General features: G+C 48.5%; 1 protein-coding gene across 1 annotated transcript in view; it reads right to left on the bottom strand.

Annotated features, from left to right (window-relative positions):
• Positions 1 to 19,037, bottom strand: part of MMP14 (matrix metallopeptidase 14) — a gene marked incomplete at both ends in the record, with an annotated part of 40,871 nt that extends 21,834 nt beyond the window's left edge. The window contains 5 exons of the mRNA XM_082299484.1: positions 1,952 to 2,262; positions 3,045 to 3,167; positions 7,031 to 7,179; positions 7,882 to 7,926; positions 18,963 to 19,037. Coding sequence (XP_082155610.1) covers positions 1,952 to 2,262; positions 3,045 to 3,167; positions 7,031 to 7,179; positions 7,882 to 7,926; positions 18,963 to 19,037 — 703 coding nt within the window. The remainder of the gene's footprint in view (positions 1 to 1,951; positions 2,263 to 3,044; positions 3,168 to 7,030; positions 7,180 to 7,881; positions 7,927 to 18,962) is intronic.
• Positions 19,038 to 24,950: the final 5,913 nt, after the last annotated feature.

Here is a 24,950-nt window from a genome sequence, read left to right as displayed (position 1 = left end):
TGGAAGAGCCCCAAGGTCATGGAAGGTCAATAGAAGGTTTTCAATGTCATGGGAGGTCAATGGAAGAGCCCCAAGGTCATGGAAGGTCAATGGAGACTTTTGGAGGTCATGGGAGGTCAATGGAAGAGCCCCAAGGTCAAGGCTGGGTCATGGAAGGTCAAGGTTGGGTCAATGGAAGATGTCAGAGTCCCTCAGTTGGGTCCTGGAAGGTCGAAACCCAACTGCACAACCCCAAACAGGTCCTGGAAGGTCAAAACCCGACTTTATGACCAAAATCGGCTCCTGGAAGCTCAAAAATCTCTCCAACGAGCACAGCCAGGTCCTGGCAGCTCCAAACCCAAACTCCGTGAGTTCGGTCGGGTCCTGGAAGCTCCAAACTCAATCCCAATGACCCCAGCCAGGTCCTGGCAGCTGCAAACCCAACTTTATGACCAAAATCAGGTCCTGGCAGCTACAAACCCAACTTTATGACCAAAATCAGGTCCTGGCAGCTACAAACCCAACTTTATGACCATACCCAGGTCCTGGCAGCTCCAAACTCAATCCCAATGACCACAGTTGGGTCCTGGAAGATCTAAAATCACTCCAACGACCATAACCAGGTCCTGGCAGCTCCAAACCCAACTTTATGACCAAAATCAGGTCCTGGAAGCTCAAAAAATCTCTCAATGACTTTGGTTGGGTCCTGGCAGCTCCAAACCCAACTTTCTGACCATACCCAGGTCCTGGCAGCTCCAACCCCAATCCCAACGACCACATTTGGGTCCTGGCAGCTCCAAACCCAACGTTATGACCATACCCAGGTCCTGGCAGCTCCAACCCCAATCCCAACGACCACAGTTGGGTCCTGGAAGCTCTAAAATCACTCCAACGACCATACCCAGGTCCTGGCAGCTCCAAACCCAACTTTATGACCAAAATCAGGTCCTGGAAGCTCAAAAAATCTCTCAATGACTTTGGTTGGGTCCTGGCAGCTTCAAACCCAACTTTCTGACCATACCCAGGTCCTGGAGCTCCAACCCCAATCCCAACGACCACATTTGGGTCCTGGCAGCTCCAAACCCAACGTTATGACCATACCCAGGTCCTGGCAGCTCCAACCCCAATCCCAATGACCACAGTTGGGTCCTGGAAGCTCTAAAATCACTCCAACGGCCATAACCAGGTCCTGGCAGCTCCAAACCCAACTTTATGACCAAAATCAGGTCCTGGAAGCTCAAAAAATCTCTCAATGACTTTGGTTGGGTCCTGGCAGCTCCAAACCCAACGTTCTGACCATACCCAGGTCCTGGCAGCTCCAAACCCAACTTTCTGACCATACCCAGGTCCTGGCAGCTCCATACCCAACTTTCTGACCATACCCAGGTCCTGGCAGCTCCAAACCCAACTTTCTGACCATACCCAGCTCCTGGCAGCTCCAACCCCAATCCCAATGACCACATTTGGGTCCTGGCAGCTCCAAACCCAACTTTCTGACCATACCCAGGTCCTGGCAGCTCCAAACCCAACTTTCTGACCATACCCAGGTCCTGGCAGCTCCATACCCAACTTTCTGACCATACCCAGGTCCTGGCAGCTCCAAACCCAACGTCATGACCATACCCAGCTCCTGGCAGCTCCAAACCCAACTTTATGACCATACCCAGGTCCTGGCAGCTCCAAACCCAACGTTCTGACCATACCCAGGTCCTGGCAGCTCCATACCCAATGTTCTGACCATACCCAGGTCCTGGCAGCTCCAAACCCAACTTTCTGACCATACCCAGGTCCTGGCAGCTCCAAACCCAACTTTATGACCATACCCAGGTCCTGGCAGCTCCAAACCCAACGTTCTGACCATACCCAGGTCCTGGCAGCTCCATACCCAACGTTCTGACCATACCCAGGTCCTGGCAGCTCCGATGCCCTCGCCCCTCTCTCTCCGCCCCACCGCAGGTCCCGGCAGGCTCACCGCTGAGGTCGTCGCTGCGGTGGGTCCAGGGCTCGGCGCCATCGAAGTGGGTGTCGCCACCGATGTGGGGCCCCGGGAAGTAGGCGTGGGCCAAGAAGCCACCTTGGCCATCGAAGGGCGTGGCGTCGCCGTGGAAACCCTCGGCGAAGAGCACCATGATGTCGGCCTGGGGCGCGGCGCCGGCGCGGATGGCGCCGTACGGGACCTCGCGGAAGCGCAGGGCGGGCGCGGCCGCCGCCCACACCGAGAAGGCTCGGCGGATGGCGGCCACGGTGGCCGCTTCGCCGACCTTGGGCGTGTAGTTCTGGATGCTGCGGGGGAGGGGGATGGGGCGGTCAGGGGGGGGCAAGCGTGGCGGGCATCTGAGGTGGTCACCCAAGGTGGGCACCCAAGGGGTCACCCAAGGGGTCACCCAAGGTGGTCCAAAGTCACCCGAGGTGGTCACCCAAGGTGGTCACCCAAAGTGGTCCAAAGTCACCCATGGTGGTCACAGGTAACCCCAAGGTGGTCACCCAAGGTGGGCACCCAAGGGGTCACCCGAGGTGGTCCAAAGTTAGTCAAAGGGGGGTCAAAGTCGCCCAAGGTGGTCACCAGGTAAGCCTAAGGTGGGCACCCAAGGGGTCACCCGAGGTGGTCACGCACGGGGGTCACCCAAGGTGGTCCAAAGTCACCCAAGGTGGTCACCCAAGGTGGTCACCCAAAGTGGTCCAAAGTCACCCATGGTGGTCACAGGTAACCCCAAGGTGGTCACCCAAGGGAGTCACCCATGGTAGTCCAAAGTCACCCAAGGGGGTCATCAAGGTTGTCCAGTCAGCCCAGATGACCCCAGTCCCTCCCAGTCCCTCCCAGTTCCCTCCCAGTCCCTCCCAATCCCCTCCCAGTCCCTCCCAGTCCCTCCCAGTCCTTCCCGGTTCCCTCCCAGTCCCTCCCAATCCCCTCCCAGTCCCTCCCAATCCCCTCCCAGTCCCTCCCAGTCCCTCCCATTTCCCTCCCAGTCCCTCCCAGTTCCCTCCGAATTCCTCCCAGTCCCTCCCAATCCCCTCCCAGTTCCCTCCCAGTCCCTCCCAGTGCCTCCCAGTGCTCCCAGTCCCACCTGAAGGTGATCTCGGGCTGCTCCCAGCGCAGTCCTTGCAGGGCGAAGCGGCGCCGCCTCACCTGGGCCTTCACCTGCGCCCCGAACTTGTCGGGGACTCCACACCTGGGGCGGCGCATGGCCCTGGGGGGGGCTCCCAGTCACTCCCAGTTCATCCCAGTTCAGCCCAGTTCAGCCCAGTGCAGCCCAGAGCCATCCCCCAGGCCAAACCAGTACAAACCAGTAAGGTCCCAGTAGAAACCAGTAAGGCACGGCGCTGTCCCGGTGTGTCCGGTGCCCTCTGAAGAGCCCCGAATCCCTTCCCAGTTCATCCCAGTTCATCCCAGTTCATCCCGGCTCCCTACCAGTCCATCCCAGTTCATCCCAGTCCATCCCAGTCCCCTCCCAGTTCCCTCCCAGTCCATCCCAGTTCATCCCAGTTCCCTCCCAGTGCCCTCCCAGTTCATCCCAGTTCGTCCCAGTTCATTCCAGTTCCCTCCCAGTCCCTCCCAGTCCATCCCAGTATAAACCAGTAACCCCAAATCCTTTCCTTCCCTCTTCCCCCTCCCTTGTGGGCATTTTTTAACCCCTTCGAACCCTCCAGAAACGCCCCAAAAACCCAACCCTGACCCCAAAATGGCTCCCAAAAACCCCAAAAACCAAACATTGACCCCAAAATGGCTCCCAGTGCCCCCAAAATGGCTCCCATTGACCCCAAAATGGCTCCCATTGACCCCAAACCGGCTCCCAGTGCCCCCAAAATGGCTCCCAGTGCCCCCAAAATGGCTCCCAGTGCCCCCGAAATGGCTCCCATTGACCCCAAAGTGGCTCCCAGTGCCCCCAAAGTGGCTCCCAGTGCCCCCAAAATGGCTCCCAGTGCCCCCAAAATGGCTCCCAGTGCCCCCAAAATGGCTCCCATTGACCCCAAAATGGCTCCCAGTGCCCCCAAAATGGCTCCCAGTGCCCCCAAAATGGCTCCCAGTGACCCCAAAATGGCTCCCAGTGCCCCCAAAATGGCTCCCAGTGCCCCCAAAATGGCTCCCAGTGCCCCCAAAATGGCTCCCATTGACCCCAAAATGGCTCCCAGTGACCCCAAAATGGCTCCCAGTGCCCCCAAAATGGCTCCCAGTGACCCCAAAATGGCTCCCAGTGCCCCCAAAATGGCTCCCAGTGCCCCCAAAATGGCTCCCAGTGCCCCCAAACCGGCTCCCAGTGACCCCAAAATGGCTCCCAGTGCCCCCAAAGCGGCTCCCAGTGCCCCCAAAATGGCTCCCAGTGCCCCCGAAATGGCTCCCAGTGCCCCCAAAATGGCTCCCATTGACCCCAAACTGACTCCCAGTGACCCCAAAACGGCTCCCATTGACCCCAAAGCGGCTCCCAGTGCCCCCAAAATGGCTCCCAGTGCCCCCAAAGCGGCTCCCAGTGCCCCCAAAATGGCTCCCATTGACCCCAAAATGGCTCCCAGTGCCCCCAAAAAGGCTCCCATTGACCCCAAAATGGCTCCCAGTGCCCCCAAAGTGGCTCCCAGTGCCCCCAAAATGGCTCCCATTGTCCCCAAAATGGCTCCCAGTGCCCCCAAAATGGCTCCCAGTGCCCCCAAAACAGCTCCCAGTGCCCCCGAAATGGCTCCCAGTGCCCCCAAAGTGGCTCCCAGTGCCCCCAAAGTGGCTCCCATTGACCCCAAAATGGCTCCCAGTGCCCCCAAAATGGCTCCCAGTGCCCCCAAAACGGCTCCCAGCGCCCCCAAAATGGCTCCCATTGACCCCAAAATGGCTCCCATTGACCCCAAAATGGCTCCCAGTGCCCCCAAAATGGCTCCCAGTGCCCCCAAAATGGCTCCCATTGACCCCAAAGTGGCTCCCAGTGCCCCCAAAATGGCTCCCAAAAACCCCAAAATGGCTCCCAGTGCCCCCAAAATGGCTCCCAGTGCCCCCAAAATGGCTCCCATTGACCCCAGAATGGCTCCCAGTGCCCCCAAAATGGCTCCCAGTGCCCCCAAAACGGCTCCCAGTGCCCTCAAAATGGCTCCCAGTGCCCTCAAAATGGCTCCCAGTGCCCCCAAAATGGCTCCCATTGACCCCAAAATGGCTCCCAGTGCCCCCAAAATGGCTCCCAGTGCCCCCAAAATGGCTCCCATTGACCCCAAAATGGCTCCCAGTGCCCCCAAAATGGCTCCCAGTGCCCCCAAAGCGGCTCCCAGTGCCCCCAAAATGGCTCCCAGTGACCCCAAAATGGCTCCCAGTGCCCCCAAAACGGCTCCCAGTGCCCCCAAAATGGCTCCCAGTGCCCCCAAAATGGCTCCCATTGACCCCAAAATGGCTCCCAGTGCCCCCAAAGTGGCTCCCAGTGCCCCCAAAATGGCTCCCAGTGACCCCAAAATGGCTCCCATTGACCCCAAAATGGCTCCCAGTGCCCCCAAAATGGCTCCCAGTGCCCCCAAAATGGCTCCCAGTGCCCCCAAAGCGGCTCCCATTGACCCCAAAATGGCTCCCAGTGCCCCCAAAATGGCTCCCAGTGCCCCCAAAACGGCTCCCAGTGCCCCCAAAATGGCTCCCAGTGCCCCCAAAATGGCTCCCAGTGCCCCCAAAATGGCTCCCAGTGACCCCAAAGCGGCTCCCAGTGCCCCCAAAATGGCTCCCAGTGCCCCCAAAGCGGCTCCCAGTGACCCCAAAATGGCTCCCAGTGCCCCCAAAGCGGCTCCCATTGACCCCAAAATGGCTCCCAGGGACCCCAAAATGGCTCCCAGTGCCCCCAAATTGGCTCCCAGTGCCCCCAAAATGGCTCCCAGTGACCCCAAAATGGCTCCTATTGACCCCAAAATGGCTCCCATTGACCCCAAAATGGCTCCCAGTGCCCCCAAAATGGCTCCCAGTGCCCCCAAAATGGCTCCCAGTGCCCCCAAAATGGCTCCTATTGACCCCAAAATGGCTCCCAGTGCCCCCAAAATGGCTCCCAGTGCCCCCAAAACGGCTCCCAGTGCCCTCAAAATGGCTCCCAGTGCCCTCAAAATGGCTCCCAGTGCCCCCAAAATGGCTCCCATTGACCCCAAAATGGATCCCATTGACCCCAAAATGGCTCCCAGTGCCCCCAAAATGGCTCCCAGTGCCCCCAAAATGGCTCCCAGTGACCCTAAAATGGCTCCCAGTGCCCCCAAAAATGGCTCCCAGTGCCCCCAAAATGGCTCCCATTGACCCCAAAATGGCTCCCATTGACCCTAAAATGGCTCCCAGTGCCCCCAAAATGGCTCCCAGTGCCCCCAAACCGGCTCCCAGTGCCCCCAAAATGGCTCCCATTGACCCCAAAATGGATCCCATTGACCCCAAAATGGCTCCCAGTGCCCCCGAAATGGCTCCCAGTGCCCCCAAAATGGCTCCCAGTGCCCCCAAAATGGCTCCCATTGACCCCAAAATGGCTCCCAGTGCCCCCAAAATGGCTCCCATTGACCCCAAAATGGCTCCCATTGACCCCAAAATGGCTCCCATTGACCCTAAAATGGCTCCCAGTGACCCCAAAATGGCTCCCATTGACCCCAAAATGGCTCCCAGTGCCCCCAAACCGGCTCCCAGTGACCCCAAAATGGCTCCCATTGACCCCAAAATGGCTCCCATTGACCCCAAACCGGCTCCCAGTGCCCCCAAAATGGCTCCCAGTGCCCCCAAAATGGCTCCCATTGACCCCAAAATGGCTCCCAGGGACCCCAAGTGGCTCCCAGTGCCCCCAAAATGGCTCCCATTGACCCCAAAATGGCTCCCAGTGCCCCCAAAATGGCTCCCAGTGCCCCCAAAGTGGCTCCCAGTGCCCCCAAAATGGCTCCCATTGACCCCAAAATGGCTCCCAGTGCCCCCGAAATGGCTCCCAGTGCCCCCAAAATGGCTCCCAGTGCCCCCAAAATGGCTCCCAGTGCCCCCAAAGTGGCTCCCAGTTCCCCCAAACCGGCTCCCAGTGACCCCAAACTGGCTCCCAGTGCCCCCAAAATGGCTCCCAGTGCCCCCAAAGTGGCTCCTCACCGGATGGTGTCGGCGTCGGCCGTGCCGGTGACGCGGAGGCCGTAGAAGCTCTGCATGGCCGCCAAGGCCGCCGCCAGCGAGGCCGGGGCCGCGCGGGGCCGCGCCCGCAGGTCCCCGGGGGGGAGGTACCCGTACTGCTGCAGCCACGCCTGCAACGGGCCAGTTTGGGCCGGTTTGGGGCTTTTTGGGGCTTTTGGGGATTTTGGGGGATTTTTGGGGATTTTTTGCCGCTTTTTTTACGGTTTTGGGAGATTTTTTGCTGATTTTTTGCTGATTTTTTGGGGATTTTTTAGGGATTTTTTTTGTATTTTTTGGGGGGTTTGTTTACAGTTTTGGGGGTTTTTGAACACAGGTTTGGGGGCTTTGGGGGGTTTTTATGTTTTTGGGGGGTTTTTAGGGATTTTGGGCTTGATTTTAAGGTTTTTTTACATTTTTTGAGGGCTTTTTTTTGCCTTTTTAGCAGTTTTTGTTGGTTTTCTCACATTTTTTTAGGGTGGCTTTTTTTTTCATTGTTGGGGTTTATTTTTGCATTTTTTTCGCTTTTTTGGGGGTTTTTTTCGGGATTTTTTTTGCAGTTTTTGGGGTTTTTTTGGGATTTTTTTCGCATTTTTGGGGTTATTTTGCGTTTTTTTATTTGACGTTTTTGGGGTTTTTTTGGGGTTTTTTTCCGCATTTTAGGGGATTTTTTCAGGATTTTTTCCGCTCATTTTTGGGGATTTTTTCGGGTTTTTTATTCACATTTTTGGGGGATTTTCAGGATTTTTTTTTTTGCATTTTTGGAGGGGTTTTTTCGGTTTTTTGGGGTTTTTTACCGTTTTTGGGTTTTTTATTGGGGATTTTTGGGGCCGCGCCCGCAGGTCCCCGGGGGGGAGGTACCCGTACTGCTGCAGCCACGCCTGCAACGGGCCAGTTTGGGCCGGTTTGGGGCTTTTTGGGGCTTTTGGGGATTTTGGGGGATTTTTGGGGATTTTTTGCGGCTTTTTTTACGGTTTTGGGAGATTTTTTGCTGATTTTTTGGGGATTTTTTGGGGATTTTTTTTGTATTTTTGGGGGGGTTTGTTTACAGTTTTGGGGGTTTTTGAACACAGGTTTGGGGGCTTTGGGGGGTTTTTATGTTTTTGGGGGTTTTTAGGGATTTTGGGCTTGATTTTAAGGTTTTTTTACATTTTTTGAGGGCTTTTTTTCGCCTTTTTAGCAGTTTTTGGTGGTTTTTTCACATTTTTTAGGGTGTTTTTTTTGTATTTTTGGGGTTTATTTCGGGTTTTTTATTCGTTTTTTTGTGGTTTTTTTCGGGATTTTTTTTGCAGTTTTTGGGGTTTTTTTTGGATTTTTTTCGCATTTTTGGGGTTATTTTGCGGTATTTTATTTGACGTTTTTGGGGTTTTTTCGGGGTTTTTTTCCGCATTTTGGGGGATTTTTTCAGGATTTTTTTCCCCTCATTTTTGGGGATTTTTTCGGGTTTTTTATTCACGTTTTTGGGGGATTTTCAGGATTTTTTTTTTGCATTTTTGGAGGGGTTTTTTCTGTTTTTTGGGGTTTTTTACCGTTTTTGGGTTTTTTATTGGGGATTTTTGGGGCCGCGCCCGCAGGTCCCCGGGGGGGAGGTACCCGTACTGCTGCAGCCACGCCTGCAACGGGCCAGTTTGGGCCGGTTTGGGGCTTTTTGGGGCTTTTGGGGATTTTGGGGGATTTTGGGGGATTTTTTGCCGCTTTTTTTACGGTTTTGGGAGATTTTTTGCTGATTTTTTGGGGATTTTTTAGGGATTTTTTTTGTATTTTTGGGGGGTTTGTTTACAGTTTTGGGGGTTTTTGAACACAGGTTTGGGGGCTTTGGGGGGTTTTTATGCTTTTTGGGGGTTTTTAGGGATTTTGGGCTTGATTTTAAGGTTTTTTTACATTTTTTGAGGGCTTTTTTTCGCCTTTTTAGCAGTTTTTGGTGGTTTTTTCACATTTTTTAGGGTGTTTTTTTTGTATTTTTGGGGTTTATTTCGGGTTTTTTATTCGTTTTTTTGTGGTTTTTTTCGGGATTTTTTTTGCAGTTTTTGGGGTTTTTTTTGGATTTTTTTCGCATTTTTGGGGTTATTTTGCGGTATTTTATTTGACGTTTTTGGGGTTTTTTCGGGGTTTTTTTCCGCATTTTGGGGGATTTTTTCAGGATTTTTTTCCCCTCATTTTTGGGGATTTTTTCGGGTTTTTTATTCACGTTTTTGGGGGATTTTCAGGATTTTTTTTTTGCATTTTTGGAGGGGTTTTTTCTGTTTTTTGGGGTTTTTTACCGTTTTTGGGTTTTTTATTGGGGATTTTTGGGGCCGCGCCCGCAGGTCCCCGGGGGGGAGGTACCCGTACTGCTGCAGCCACGCCTGCAACGGGCCAGTTTGGGCCGGTTTGGGGCTTTTTGGGGCTTTTGGGGATTTTGGGGGATTTTGGGGGATTTTTTGCCGCTTTTTTTACGGTTTTGGGAGATTTTTTGCTGATTTTTTGGGGATTTTTTAGGGATTTTTTTTGTATTTTTGGGGGGTTTGTTTACAGTTTTGGGGGTTTTTGAACACAGGTTTGGGGGCTTTGGGGGGTTTTTATGCTTTTTGGGGGTTTTAGGGATTTTGGGCTTGATTTTAAGGTTTTTTTACATTTTTTGAGGGCTTTTTTTCGCCTTTTTAGCAGTTTTTGGTGGTTTTCTCACATTTTTTAGGGTGTTTTTTTTGTATTTTTGGGGTTTTTTTCGGGTTTTTTATTCAGGTTTTTGTGGTTTTTTTCGGGATTTTTTTTGCAGTTTTTGGGGTTTTTTTGGGATTTTTTCCGCATTTTTGGGGTTATTTTGCGGTTTTTTATTTGACGTTTTTGGGTTTTTTTCGGGGTTTTTTTCCGCATTTTAGGGGATTTTTTCCGGATTTTTTCCCCTCATTTTTGGGGATTTTTTCGGGTTTTTTATTCACATTTTTGGGGGATTTTCAGGATTTTTTTTTTGCATTTTTGGAGGGGTTTTTTCTGTTTTTGGGGGTTTTTTACCGTTTTTGGGTTTTTTATTGGGGATTTTTGGGGCCGCGCCCGCAGGTCCCCGGGGGGGAGGTACCCGTACTGCTGCAGCCACGCCTGCAACGGGCCAGTTTGGGCCGGTTTGGGGCTTTTTGGGGCTTTTGGGGATTTTTGGGAATTTTGGGGGATTTTTTGCCGCTTTTTTTACGGTTTTGGGAGATTTTTTGCTGATTTTTTGGGGATTTTTTAGGGATTTTTTTGTATTTTTGGGGGGTTTGTTTACAGTTTTGGGGGTTTTTGAACACAGGTTTGGGGGCTTTGGGGGGTTTTTATGTTTTTTGGGGTTTTTTAGGGATTTTGGGCTTGATTTTAAGGTTTTTTACATTTTTTGAGGGCTTTTTTTCGCCTTTTTAGCAGTTTTTGGTGGTTTTTTTCACATTTTTTAGGGTGGCTTTTTTTTTCATTGTTGGGGTTTATTTTTGCATTTTTTTCGCATTTTTGGGGTTTTTTTTTGAATTCTTATTCGCTTTCTTGGGGGTTTTTTTCGGGATTTTTTTTGCAGTTTTTGGGTTTTTTTCGGGATTTTTTCCACATTTTGGGGATTATTTTGTGTTTTTTATTTGACGTTTTTGGATTTTTTTGGGGTGTTTTTTTCATATTTTTGGGGCTTTTTTCAGGATTTTTTCCCCTCATTTTTGGGGATTTTTTCGGGTTTTTTATTCACATTTTTTTGGGGGATTTTCAGGATTTTTTTTTTGCATTTTTGGAGGGGTTTTTTTCGGTTTTTTTGGGTTTTTTACCGTTTTTGGGTTTTTTATTGGGGATTTTTGGGGCCGCGCCCGCAGGTCCCCGGGGGGGAGGTACCCGTACTGCTGCAGCCACGCCTGCAACGGGCCAGTTTGGGCCGGTTTGGGGCTTTTTGGGGCTTTTGGGGATTTTGGGGGATTTTTGGGGATTTTTTGCCGCTTTTTTTACGGTTTTGGGAGATTTTTTGCTGATTTTTTGCTGATTTTTTGGGGATTTTTTTTGTATTTTTGGGGGGGGTTTGTTTACAGTTTTGGGGGTTTTTGAACACAGGTTTGGGGGCTTTGGGGGGTTTTTATGTTTTTGGGGGTTTTTAGGGATTTTGGGCTTGATTTTAAGGTTTTTTTACATTTTTTGAGGGCTTTTTTTTGCCTTTTTAGCAGTTTTTGGTGGTTTTCTCACATTTTTTAGGGTGTTTTTTTTGTATTTTTGGGGTTTATTTCGGGTTTTTTATTCGTTTTTTTGTGGTTTTTTTCGGGATTTTTTTTGCAGTTTTTGGGGTTTTTTTTGGATTTTTTCCGCATTTTTGGGGTTATTTTGCGGTATTTTATTTGACGTTTTTGGGGTTTTTTCGGGGTTTTTTTCCGCATTTTGGGGGATTTTTTCAGGATTTTTTCCCCTCATTTTTGGGGATTTTTTCGGGTTTTTTATTCACATTTTTGGGGGATTTTCAGGATTTTTTTTTTGCATTTTTGGAGGGGTTTTTTCGGTTTTTTGGGGGTTTTTACCGTTTTTGGGTTTTTTATTGGGGATTTTTGGGGCCGCGCCCGCAGGTCCCCGGGGGGGAGGTACCCGTACTGCTGCAGCCACGCCTGCAACGGGCCAGTTTGGGCCGGTTTGGGGCTTTTTGGGGCTTTTGGGGATTTTGGGGGATTTTTGGGGATTTTTGGGGATTTTTTGCCGCTTTTTTTACGGTTTTGGGAGATTTTTTGCTGATTTTTTGGGGATTTTTTAGGGATTTTTTTTGTATTTTTGGGGGGGTTTGTTTACAGTTTTGGGGGTTTTTGAACACAGGTTTGGGGGCTTTGGGGGGTTTTTATGTTTTTGGGGTTTTTAGGGATTTTGGGCTTCATTTGAAGGTTTTTTTACATTTTTTGAGGGCTTTTTTTCGCCTTTTTAGCAGTTTTTGGTGGTTTTTTCACATTTTTTAGGGTGGTTTTTTTTTCATTGTTGGGGTTTATTTTTGCATTTTTTTTTCGCATTTTTGGGGGTTTTTTTCGGATTTTTGTTCGCTTTCTTGGGGGTTTTTTTTCGGGATTTTTTTTGCAGTTTTTGGGGTTTTTTCGGGATTTTTTCCGCATTTTCGGGGTTATTTTGGGGTTTTTTATTTGCATTTTTGGGTTTTTTCAGGTTTTTCTTTCACATTTTTGGGGTTTTTTTCAGGATTTTTTTTCCTCATTTTTGGGGATTTTTTCGGGTTTTTTATTTGCATTTTTTGCGGGGGGTGGGGTTTTTTTTGCTTTTTTGGGGTTTTTTTGCTTTTTTGGGGTTTTTTACAGTTTGGGGGGGTTTTGGGGGGATTTTTGGGGATTTTGGGGGTTTTTGGGGCCACGCCCGTGCTGCTGCAGCCACGCCTGCAACGGGGGAAGGGCGAATTTGGGGTGGTTTGGGGTTTTTTGGGTGTTATGGGGTTTTTTTTTTTGGTTTCTGACCTTTTTTTACGTTTTTTGGAGATTTTTTTTGATTTTTTTTGCATTTTGGGGGGTGTTTTTTACAGTTTTTGGGGATTTTGGGGGGTTTTGAACACATTTTTTGGGAGACTTGGGGGGGTTTTAGGTTTTTTTATGTTTTTGGGGGTTTTTTAGGGGTTTGGGGCTTAATTTTAAGGTTTTTTAACATTTTTTGAGGGTTTTTTTTTGCCTTTTTAGCAGTTTTTTGGGGCTTTTTAGCAGTTTTGGGGGGGGGGTTATTCACTTTTTTGGGGGTTTTTTAGGGATTTTTTCCCACATTTTGGGGTTTTTTTTGGTTTCTTGGGTTTATTTACAGTTTTGGGGGATTTTTTAATAGTTTTTCACAGTTTTGGGGGTTTTTTTGGGTTTTTTCTTACGGTTTTTGAGGGATTTTTTAGGGGTTTTTTTGACACGTTTTTGGGGCCTTTTTTTTACGGTTTCTGGGGATTTTTCCCACATTTTTGGGGATTTTTTTGGTTTTTCTACGCATTTTTTAGGGGTTTTTTAATGGTTTTTGGGGTTTGGGGGTTTTTTTACAGATTTTAGGGATTTTTTGGAGGTTTTTTATGGTTTTGGGGATTTTGGGGGGATTTTTTTAGGGTTTTACAGTTTTGGGGGATTTGCAGGGGGTTTTTTTTGGAGGTTTTTATGTTTTGGGGGGATTTTTGGGGGGATTTTTGGGGATTTTTTACAGTTTTGGGAGGTTTTTTTCAGTTTCCCCCCTTTTTTGTTTTTTTTATGATTTTTGGGGAGTTTTTGGGATTTTTTTTACATTTTGGGGTTTTTTTTTTTCATTTTTGACCCTTTTGGGGCATTTTTGGGGTTTTTCTTGGGGGATTCTTGGCACTTTTGGGGCTTTTGGGGCATTTTGGGGTTTTTTTACATTTTTGGGGGGCTTCTTTTGCATTTTTTAACCCTTTTGGGGTATTTTTGGGGTTTTTTGTGGGGGATTCTCGGATCTTTTGGGGCATTTTTGGGGGTTTTTTTGGGTTTTTTACCTTTTTGGGACATTTTTTACCCTTTCCTGTGCATTTTTGGGGTTTTTCAGGGGATTCTCGGCACTTTTGGGGCGGTTTTGGCTTTTTTTTTTGCCTTTTTGGTTTTTTTTTTTCATTTTTGACCCTTTCTGATGCATTTTTGGGGTTTTGGGGGGGATTCTCGGCACTTTTGGGGCGTTTTTGGCTTTTCTTTTGCCTTTTTGGGTTATTTTTTTCATTTTTGACCCTTTCTGGTGCATTTTTTGGGTTTTTGGGCGGATTCTCGGCACTTTTGGGGCATTTTTTGCCCTTTTTGGTTTTTTTTTTCATTTTTGACCCTTTCTGGTGCATTTTTGGGGTTTTTCAGGGGATTCGGCATTTTTGGGGCATTTTTGGGGCATTTTTGGCGCTTTTTTTGCCTCTTTTTTTTTGCATTTTTGACCTTTTCTGGTACATTTTGGGGGGTTTTGGGTGGATTCTCAGCACTTTTGGGGCATTTTTTGGCCTTTTTGGGGGTTTTTTTTGCATTTTTGACCCTTTCTGGTGCATTTTGGGGGGGTTTTGGGGGATTCTCGGCACTTTTGGGGCGTTTTTGGCTTTTTTTTTGCCTTTTGGGGGCGTTTCCTGATGGGTTTTTGGTGCCTTTGGACGCTTCCGACCCGGTCCCGCTCCGTGTTCGGGATTTTCCCGTTTCTTTGCGTTTTCAGTTCCACTTTTGCCGTTTTTTTTAATTTTTGTCTGGATTCTGTTCCTTTATTCGCAGTTTTTGCTTGGATTTGGGGGGGATTTGGGGGTTTTTGGGGGTCCCAGGTGGATTTTGGGATTTTTCGGGGGGATTTGGAGGTCCCAGGTGGATTTTGGGGGATCCTGGATGAGTTTTGGGATATTTTGGGGGGGTTTGGAGGTCCCAGGTGGATTTTGGGGGGTCCTGGATGAATTTTGGGGGTCCCAGGTGGATTTTGGGGGATCCCTGGTGGATTTTGGGATTTTTGAGATGGATTTGGGGGTACCAGGGGGGATTTTGGGGGGTCTGGGGTGGATTCTTGGGGGTCCCAGGTGGATTTTGGGGGATCCCTGGTGGATTTGGGGATTTTTCGGGGGGATTTGGGGGTTCCACTTGGATTTTGGGGGGTCCTGGATGGGTTTTGAGGGCTCCCAGGTGGATTTTGGGGGATCCCGGGTTGGATTTTGGGATCTTTCGGGGGGAATTTGGGGGTTCCAGGTGGATTTTGGGGGGTCCTGGATGAATTTTGGGGGTCCCAGGTGGATTTTGGGATTTTTTGGGGGGGATTTGGGGATCCCAGGTGGATTTTGGGGGCTCCTGGATGGGTTTTGAGGGGTCTCAGGTGGATTTTGGGGGGTCCCGGGTTGGATTTGGGGATTTTTGAGGGGGATTTGGGGGTGCCAGGGGGGATTTTGGGATCTTTTGGGAAGATTTTGGGGATCCCAGGTGGATTTTGGGGGATCCCGGGTGGGATTTGGGAACTTAGGGGGGGATTTGGGGGGTCCCGGGTGGATTTTGGGGGATCCTGGGATGGATTTGGGGGGTCCCAGGTGAGGTTTGGGGGGTCCTGGGATGGATTTTGGGATCTTTTGGGGGGATTTGGGGATCCCAGGTGGATTTTGGGGGGTCCTGGATGAGTTTTGGGGGTTCCAGGAGGGGTTTTGGGGGTCCTGGGTGGGATTTGGGATCTTAGGGGGGGGATTTTGGGGGGTCCCAGGATGGATTTTGGGGGGTCCTGGGATGGATTTTGGCATCTTTTGGGAGGATTTTGGGGGTCCTGGGTTGGGTTTGGGGGTCCCGAGTGGATTTTGGGGGGCCCAGGTGAATTTTGGGGGGTCCCGGGTGAATTTTGGGGGGTCCTGCGATGGATTTTGGGGCTCCTGGGGGGATTTTCGGGGGTCCTGGGTGGATTTTGGGGGTCCTGGGTGGATTTTGGGGGGTCCTGGGTGGATTTTGGGGGTCCTGGGGGGATTTTGGGGGGTCCTGGGTGGATTTTGGGGGTCCTGGGATGGATTTTGGGGGGTCCTGGGTGGATTTTGGTGGCCCCGGGTGGATTTTGGGGGGTCCTGGGATGGATTTTGGGGGGTCCTGGGTGGATTTTGGGGGGTCCTGGGATGGATTTTGGGGAGTCCTGGGTGGATTTTGGGGGTCCTGGGGGGATTTTGGGGAGTCCTGGGTGGATTTTGGGGAGTCCTGGGTGGATTTTGGGGAGTCCTGGGTGGATTTTGGTGGCCCCGGGTGGATTTTGGGGGGTCCTGGGATGGATTTTGGGGGGTCCTGGGTGGATTTTGGGGGGTCCTGGGATGGATTTTGGGGGGTCCTGGGTGGATTTTGGGGGGTCCTGGGATGGATTTTGGGGAGTCCTGGGTGGATTTTGGGGAGTCCTGGGTGGATTTTGGGGAGTCCTGGGTGGATTTTGGTGGCCCCGGGTGGATTTTGGGGGGTCCTGGGGGGATTTTGGGGGGTCCTGGGTGGATTTTGGGGGTCCTGGGGGGATTTTGGGGGGTCCTGGGGGGATTTTGGGGGCCCCGGGTGGATTTTGGGGGGTCCTGGGTGGATTTTGGTGGCCCCGGGTGGATTTTGGGGGGTCCTGGGATGGATTTTGGGGGTCCCGGGTGGATTTTGGGGGGTCCTGGGGGGACTTTGGGGAGTCCTGGGTGGATTTTGGGGGTCCTGGGGAGATTTTGGGGGTCCTGGGATGGATTTTGGGGGTCCCGAGTGGATTTTGGGGAGTCCCGGGTGGATTTTGGGGGGTCCTGGGTGGATTTTGGGGGGTCCTGGGGGGATTTTGGGGGGTCCTGGGTGGATTTTGGGGGGTCCTGGGATGGATTTTGGGGGTCCTGGGGGGATTTTGGGGGGTCCTGGGATGGATTTTGGGGGTCCTGGGTGGATTTTGGGGGGTCCTGGGGGGATTTTGGGGGGTCCTGGGGGGATTTTGGGGGGTCCTGGGTGAATTTTGGGGGTCCTGGGGGGATTTTGGGGAGTCCTGGGTGGATTTTGGGGGTCCTGGGTGGATTTTGGGGGTCCTGGGGGGATTTTGGGGGGTCCTGGGGGGATTTTGGGGGCCCCGGTTGGATTTTGGTGGCCCTGGGTGGATTTTGGGGGTCCTGGGATGGATTTTGGGGGTCCCGGGTGGATTTTGGGGGGTCCTGGGGGGATTTTGGGGAGTCCTGGGTGGATTTTGGGGGTCCTGGGTGGATTTTGGTGACCCCGGGGGGATTTTGGGGGGTCCTGGGATGGATTTTGGGGGTCCCGGGTGGATTTTGGGGGGTCCTGGGTGGATTTTGGGGGGTCCTGGGATGGATTTTGGGGGTCCTGGGTGGATTTTGGGGGGTCCTGGGGGGATTTTGGGGGGTCCTGGGTGGATTTTGGGGGTCCCGGGTGGATTTTGGGGGCCCCGGTTGGATTTTGGTGGCCCTGGGTGGATTTTGGGGGGTCCTGGGATGGATTTTGGGGGTCCTGGGTGGATTTTGGTGGCCCCGGGTGGATTTTGGGGGGTCCTGGGTGGATTTTGGGGGGTCCTGGGTGGATTTTGGGGGGTCCTGGGTTGGGTTTGGGGGTTCCAGGAGGGATTTTGGGGGGTCCGGGGTGGATTTTTGGGGGGTCCCGGTTGGATTTTGGGGGGTCCCGCCTGGATTTCGGGGTCACTTTTTGGGGCAATTTTGGCCTTTTTTGGGCCGATTTTGATGCTCCCGAATCCAATTTTGGGGCCCCTCCCCCCCTCGCTGCCCCTCCCCCACCCCCAGCGTGGCTCCGACCTCGTCATTTTGGGCTTTTCCGGGAGCTTTTTTTGGGTTGTTTTGGGAAACTTTGGGCGTGGCCGCCCCTCCCCCACCCTTTATTTCTTTAAAAGAGAAAAAAACCCCAAAAATTGGAGAAAAACCCCCCAAAAACCCGGGAATTTTTTAAGGGAAAAAGGGGATGGGGGGGAGGGGAACGAGCGGCCACGTCTCGCCCCTCCCCCACCCCCCCCCCGGGTTTTTTTTTTGAGAGCAAAAATGCGGAAAAAGCGGAAGTTTCGGCGCCATTCCCGAAAAAAAAAGAAAAACCGGGAAAAAGCGGAAAAAAGGGAAAAAAAAGGGTGGGGGAGGGGCGAGAGGGAGACGTGGCGGGGGTGGGGGAGGGGAGAGGAGCCCCCCCCCCCCCCCCAGCCCCGAAATTTGGGCTCGGACCCCGAATTTGGGACCCGCCCGCGGCGAATTTGGGGAGCCCGAGGTGAATTTTGGGGATTTCGGCCCAAAATTGGGAGACTTCGGCCCAAAAATTTGGGGGTCCGGGTCCGAAATTCGGGGATTTCGGCCCAAAATTTGGGCGTCCGGAGCCAAAATTGAGGGATTTCAGCCCAAATTTGGGGGTCTCGAGCCAATTTTTGGGGGTCCGGAGCCAAAATTTGGGGTCCCGGCTGCAAACTTTGGGGATTTCACCCCAAATTTGGGGGTCCCGAGCGAAAATTTGGGGGTCCGGAGTCAAAATTTGGGGATTTCAGCCCAAATTTGGGGGTCCGGGTCCAAAATTTGGGGATTTCAGCCCAAATTCGGGGTTCCGGAGCCCAAATGGGGCGATTTGAGCCCAAAATTTGGGGGTTTCAGCCCAAATCCGGGGGGCTCGAGCTCAAATTTGGGGGTCCGGAGCCCAAATTCGGGGTTTTCAGCTCAAATTTGGGGGTCCCGAGCCAATTTTTGGGGGTCGGAAGTAAAAATTTGGGGATTTCTGCTCAAAACTGGGGGGTCCGAAGTCAAAATTCGGGAATTTCAGCCCAAAATTTGGGGATCAGGGGCCAAATTTGGGGATCCCGAGCCAAAATTGGGGGGTCCGGCGCTCAAACTGGGCGATCTGAGCCCAAAATTTGGGGATTTCAGCCCAAAATTCGGGGATCCGGAGTGAAAATTTGGGGACTTCAGCCCCAAATTTGGGGGTCCCGAGCCAAAATTTGGGGATTTCAGCCCAGATTTGGGGGTCCGGAGCCAAAATTTGGAGGTCGGAAGCCAAAATTTCGCGATTTCAGCCAAATTCGGGGGTCCGGAGCCAAAATTCGGGGGTTTCAGCTCAAAATGTGGGGGTCCAGCGCCAAAATTTGGGGGTTTCAGCCCAAAATTTGGGGGTCTCGAACCAATTTGGGGGGGTCCGGCGCCAAAATTTGGGCGTTTCAGCCCAAAATCCGCAGATTTCAGCCCAAAATCCGGGGCTCCGCAGCCCAACTCGGGCGATTTGATCCCAAAATTCGGGGATTTCAGCCCAAAATCGGGGTGTCCCCCCCCCCCCCCAAATTTTGGGGCTTCCCTCTCCCGACCCCTCCAAAATCCAGGGGGGGGTCGAGTCCCAAAATTGGGCGATTCCACCCCAAATTTGGCGGGGGGGGGGGGGGGGGGGGGGGGAGAAGCGGAATTTTGGGGTAAAACCGCGGGGTTTTTTTGGGGTTTTTTTGGGGTTTTTTTGGGGTTTTTTGGGGGTTTTTTTTGGGGGGGTTTTTTTGGGGGTTTTTGGGGGGTTTTTGGGGGTCTCACCTCGGGCGAGAAGCGGGGCTGGGGGGCGGCGGGGGGGGGCAGGACCCCCCCCAAAATCAGGAGCCCCAGGAGCATCTCCGGGAGCGGCGCGCGCGGCTCCGGGGCAGGAAAAGGGCGGAAAAAACGGGAAAAAAGGAGCGGAGGGAAAAGGGGGAGGGGCCGAGGGGGGGAGGGGCCCCAAGGGGGGGAGGGGCACAAAGGGGGGGGGGAGAGGGGATTTTTTGGGGATTTTTTGGGGATTTTTGGGATTTTTTGAGAGTTTTTTGGGATTTTTTGGGGATTTTTTGAGGGTTTTTTGGGGATTTTTTGGGGATTTTTTGAGGGTTTTTTGGGGATTTTTTTGGGATTTTTGGGGGATTTTTTTGGATTTTTTGGAGATTTTTTGAGGGTTTTTTGGGATTTTTTGGGGATTTTTTTGGGGTTTTTTGGAGATTTTTTTGGGATTTTTTGGGATTTTTGACGGATTTTTGGAAGGGTTTTTTTCTCGGGTTTTTTTTTAGATTTTTTGGGGGTTTTGGGGGATTTTTTGGGGATTTTTTGGGGATTTTTTGGGATTTTTGGGGATTTTTTGGGTTTTTTGGGGATTTTTTGGGATTTTTTGGGATTTTTGGGGATTTTTTGGGGTTTTTTGGGGATTTTTTGGGGATTTTTTGAGGATTTTTTGGGGATTTTTTGAGGGTTTTTTGGGGATTTTTTGAGGGTTTTTTGGGGATTTTTTGAGGGTTTTTTGGGGATTTTTTGAGGGTTTTATGGGATTTTTGACGGATTTTTTGAGGGTTTTTTTCTCGGTTTTTTTTTGATTTTTTGGGATTTTTGGGGGATTTTTTGGGGATTTTTGGGGATTTTTTTGGGGATTTTTTGGGGATTTTTTTGGGATTTTTTGGGGATTTTTTGGGATTTTTTGGAGATTTTTTGGGGGTTTTTTTGGGATTTTTGACGGATTTTTGGAGGGGTTTTTTCTCGGGTTTTTTTTTGATTTTTTGGGGTTTTTTGGAGATTTTTTGGGGTTTTTTTCTGGATTTTTTTGGGATTTTTTGAGGGTTTTTGGGTTTTTTGACGGATTTTTTGAGGGTTTTTTTCTCGGTTTTTTTGGATTTTTTGGGGGTTTTGGGGATTTTTTGGGGATTTTTTCTGGATTTTTTGGGGATTTTTTTGGGATATTTTTTGGATTTTTTGGGATTTTTTTGAGATTTTTGGGATTTTTTGGGGATTTTTGGGGGATTTTTTGAAGGTTTTTTTCTCGGTTTTTTTTTGGTTTTTTTGGGGTTTTTGGGGGATTTTTTGTTTTTTTGGGGGGATTTTTTCTGGATTTTTTGGGGATTTTTTTTGGATTTTTTGGGGGTTTTTTGGGATTTTTTGGAGATTTTTTTGGGTTTTTTTTGGGATTTTTGACGGATTTTTGGAGGGGTTTTTTCTCGGTTTTTTTTTGATTTTTTGGGGTTTTTTTCTGGATTTTTTCGGGATTTTTTCGGGATTTTTTTGGGATTTTTTGAGGGTTTTTTGGGTTTTTTGACGGATTTTTTGAGTGTTTTTTTCTCGGTTTTTTTTTGATTTTTTGGGATTTTTGGGGGATTTTTTGGGGATTTTTGGGGATTTTTTGGGGATTTTTTGGGGATTTTTTTGGGGTTTTTTTGGGATTTTTGACGGATTTTTGGAGGGGTTTTTTCTCGGGTTTTTTTTGATTTTTTGGGGTTTTTTGGGGATTTTTTGGGTTTTTTTTCTGGATGTTTTGGGGATTTTTTGGATTTTTTGGAGATTTTTTTTGGGTTTTTTTTGATTTTTGACGGATTTTTTGAGGGTTTTTTTCTCGGTTTTTTTTTGATTTCTTGGGGTTTTGGGGGATTTTGGGGGGTTTTTTGGGGATTTTTTCTGGATTTTTGGGGGATTTTTTTGGGATATTTTTTGGATTTTTTGGGATTTTTTGGAGATTTTTTTGGGGTTTTTTGGAGATTTTTTTGGGATTTTTTGGGGTTTTTTGGGATTTTTGACGGATTTTTTGAGGGTTTTTTTCTCGGTTTTTTTTGGATTTTTTGGGGCTTTTTGGGGATTTTTTTGGGGATTTTTTGGGGATTTTTGGGGATTTTTTTGGGATTTTTTTTGGGATTTTTTGGGATTTTTTGGAGATTTTTTTTGGGTTTTTTGGGATTTTTTTGAGATTTTTTGAGGGTTTTTTGGGATTTTTGACGAATTTTTTGAGGGTTTTTTTCTCGGTTTTTTTTTTTTTTGGGGGGGTTTTTGGGGATTTTTGGGGGGGGTCGGGATTTTTTGGGGATTTTTTTAGGACTTTTTGGGATTTTTGGGGGGTTTCTTTGGGGATTCTTTTTCTGGGTTTTTTTGGATTTTTGGGGCATTTTTTGGAGATTTTTTAGGATTTTTTGGGGGGGGGTTCTGGATTATTTGGGATTTTTTCTGGATTTTTGGGGGTTTTTTGGGGGATTTTTTGAGGTTTCTTTGGGGTGCTTTTTTGAGATTTTTTGGGTTTTTTTCAGAAATTTTTTGGGATTTTTGGGGGGTTTTGGGGGGATTTTTTGGAGATTTTTTGAGGGTTTTTTGGGGGATTTTTCCTGGATTTTTTTTTTGATATTTTGGGATTTTTTCTGGGCTTTTTGGGTTTTTTGGGGTTTTTTTGGGGATTTTTTTGGGGATTTTTTTTGATTTTTTGGGAGTTTTTTTGAGTTTTTTGGGATTTTTTGGGGATTTTTTTCTGGATTTTTGGGGCTTTTTTTGTGTTCTTTTGGGTTTTTTTTTTATTTTTTCTGGGTTTTTTGGGTTTTTTTCCAGTTTTTTTGGGATTTTTGGGGGATTTTTTGGAGATTTTTTTTTTTTTTGGATTTTTTTTGTTTTTTGGGGGGTTTTGGGAGGGGTTTTTTGAGTTTTTTTATGATTTTTGGGGGATTTTTGGGGTTTTGTGGGGGATTTTTGGATTTTTTTGGGGCTTTTACTGGATATTTTTGGGGTTTTTTCGGGTTTTTGGAGATTTTGGGGGATTTTGGGGGGATTTTTTGGGGGTTTCTTGTGCTTTTTTTGGGGTTTTTTGGGATATTTTCGGGAGTTTTTCTGGTGGTATTTTTAGGCTTTTTTTTATTTTTTGGGGATTTTTTGGGGTTCTTTTGGGATTTTTTGGGATTCTTTTGGGGATTTTTTGGGGTTCTTTTGGGGATTTTTAGGGTCTTTTTGGAGGCTCTTCTGGGAGTTTTTTGGGGTTTTTTGGGCTTTTTTGGGGTTTTTTGTGCTTTTTGGGGGGTTTTTTGGGATATTTTTGGGAGTTTTTTTGGTGGTATTTTTAGGGGTTTTTTTTATTGATTTTTTGGGATTTTTTGGGGTTCTTTTGGGATTTTTTGGGGTTCTTTTGGGGATTTTTAGGGTTTTTTTGGAGACTCTTCTGGGAGTTTTTTGGGTTTTTTTTGGCTTTTTTGGGGGGTTTTTTGGGGTTTCTTGTGCTTTTTTTGGGGTTTTTTGGGATATTTTTGGAGTTTTTTTGGTGGCATTTTTAGGGGGCTTTTTTATTATTTCTGGGGGTTTTTTGGGGTTCTTTTGGGGATTTTTTGGGGTTCTTTTGGGGATTTTTAGGGTCTTTTTGGAGGCTCTTCTGGGAGTTTTTTGGGGTTTTTTGGGCTTTTTTGGGGTTTCTTGTGCTTTTTTTGGGGTTTTTTGGGATATTTTTGGGAGTTTTTTTGGTGGTATTTTTAGGGTTTTTTTTTATTATTTTTGGGGGTTTTTTGGGGTTCTTTTGGGGATTTTTGGGGTATTTTTGGGGTTTTTTGGGGATATTTTTGGGAGGTTTTTTGGTGGTATTTTTAGGGGGTTTTATTGATTTATTTGGGGTTTTTTGGGGTTCTTTTGGGGATTTTTGGGGTTCTTTTGGGGATCTTTAGGGTCTTTTTGGAGGCTCTTCTGGGAGTTTTTTGAGGTTTCTTTTGGGGGTTTCTTTGGGGTATTTTTGGGGGTTTTTTTGGGGTATTTTTTGGGGTTTTTTGGGATATTTTTGGGAGGTTTTTTGGGGGTATTTTTAGGGGGTTTTATTGATTTATTTGGGGTTTTTTTAGGGCTCTTTTGGGGATTTTTGGGGTTCTTTTGGGGATTTTTTGGGTCTTTTTGGAGGCTCTTCTGGGAGTTTTTTGGGGTTTTTGGGGTTCTTTTGGGATTTTTGGGGTTCTTTTGGGGATTTTTTGGAGGCTCTTCTGGGAGTTTTTTGGGGTTTTTTTTGCTTTTTTGGGGTTTTTTCTGGGGTTTCTTGTGCTTTTTTTGGGGTTTTTTGGGATATTTTTGGGAGTTTTTTTGGGGGTATTTTTAGGGGGTTTTATTGATTTATTTGGGGTTTTTTTGGGGTTCTTTTGGGATTTTTTGGGGTTCTTTTGGGATTTTTTGGGGTTCTTTTGGGGATTTTTTGGGGTTCTTTTGGGGATTTTTAGGGTTTTTTTGGAGGTTCTGGCAGTTTTTTGGGTATTTTTCGGGGGTTTTGGGGGGTTTCTTTGGGGTATTTTTGGGGTTTTTTTGGGTATTTTTGGGATTTTTTGGTAGTTTTTTTGGTGGTATTTTTAGGGGGTTTTATTGATTTATTTGGGGTTTTTTTGGGGTTCTTTTGGGGATTTTTGGGGTTCTTTTGGGGATTTTTTGGGTCTTTTTGGAGGCTCTTCTGGGAGTTTTTTGGGGTTTCTTTTGGGGGTTTCTTTGGGGTATTTTTGGGGGTTTTTTTGGGGTATTTTTTGGGGTTTTTTGGGATATTTTTGGGAGTTTTTCTGGTGGTATTTTTCGGGGTTTTTTTTGATTTTTTGGGGTTCTTTTGGGGATTTTTAGGGGTTTTTTGGGCAGTTTTTGGGAGTATTTTTGGTGGTATTTTTAGGGGGTTTTATTGATTTTTTTGGGGTCTTTTGGGGTTCTTTTGGGGATTTTTGGGGCTCTTTTGGGATTTTTTGGGGTTCTTTTGGGGATTTTTAGGGGTTTTTTTGGAGGTACTGGGAGTTTTTTGGGTATTTTTCGGGGGTTTTGGGGGGTTTCTTTGGGGTATTTTTGGGGTTTTTTTGGGTATTTTTTGGGTTTTTTTTGGGGTATTTTTGGGGGTTTTTTTGGTGGTATTTTTAGGGGGTTTTATTGATTTATTTGGGGTTTTTTGGGGTTCTTTTGGGGATTTTTAGGGTCTTTTTGGAGGCTCTTCTGGGAGTTTTTTGGGGTTTTCGGGGTTTTTTGGGGGTTTCTTTGGAGTATTTTTTGGGTTTTTTTGGGCAGTTTTTGGGAGTATTTTTGGTGGTATTTTTAGGGGGGTTTATTGATTTTTTTGGGGTATTTTGGGGTTCTTTTGGGGATTTTTGGGGCTCTTTTGGGATTTTTTGGGGTTCTTTTGCGGATTTTTAGGGTTTTTTTGGAGGTTCTGGGAGTTTTTTGGGTATTTTTCGGGGGTTTTGGGGGGTTTCTTTGGGGTATTTTTGGGGTTTTTTGGGGTATTTTTGGGATTTTTTGGTAGTTTTTTTGGTGGTATTTTTAGGGGGTTTTATTGATTTTTTTGGGGTCTTTTGGGGTTCTTTTGGGGATTTTTTGGGGTTCTTTTGGGGATTTTTAGGGTCTTTTTGGAGGCTCTTCTGGGAGTTTTTTGGGGGTTTTTTGGGGGTTTCTTTTGGAGGTTTCTTTTTGGGGGTTTTTTGGTTTTTCTTTGGGTTTTTCGGGGATATTTTGGGGGGGGTTTTAGGGTTATTTTGGACTTTTTTGGGGCAGATTTGAGGGTGGTTTCTTTGGGGGTTTTTTTAGGGTTTTTTCGGGATTTTTGGGGGGGGGTCCCGAGAGGATTTTTTGGGGAATTGTTTTGGGCGGAGGGAATTTTGGGGAGGAATTAGCGGAGCTTTCGGGGTTCGTTAATTAGCGCCGCTAATTAAGGGCCGGGGTGATTAGAGGCGGAAGTGGGCGGGGTTTGCGGGAGGGGGGCGGGGCTTCGTTGCCCTTTGAAGGCGCCGCTGCCACTTTAAGGCCGGGCCCCACCCCCAATCCCAGTTCAGC

Source organism: Coloeus monedula (assembly GCF_965178545.1).
Source record: "Coloeus monedula genome assembly, chromosome: 32".
NCBI lineage: Eukaryota > Metazoa > Chordata > Aves > Passeriformes > Corvidae > Coloeus > Coloeus monedula.
Note: the sequence above shows the minus strand (reverse complement) of the source record. Positions and strands in the feature narration are given on the sequence as shown.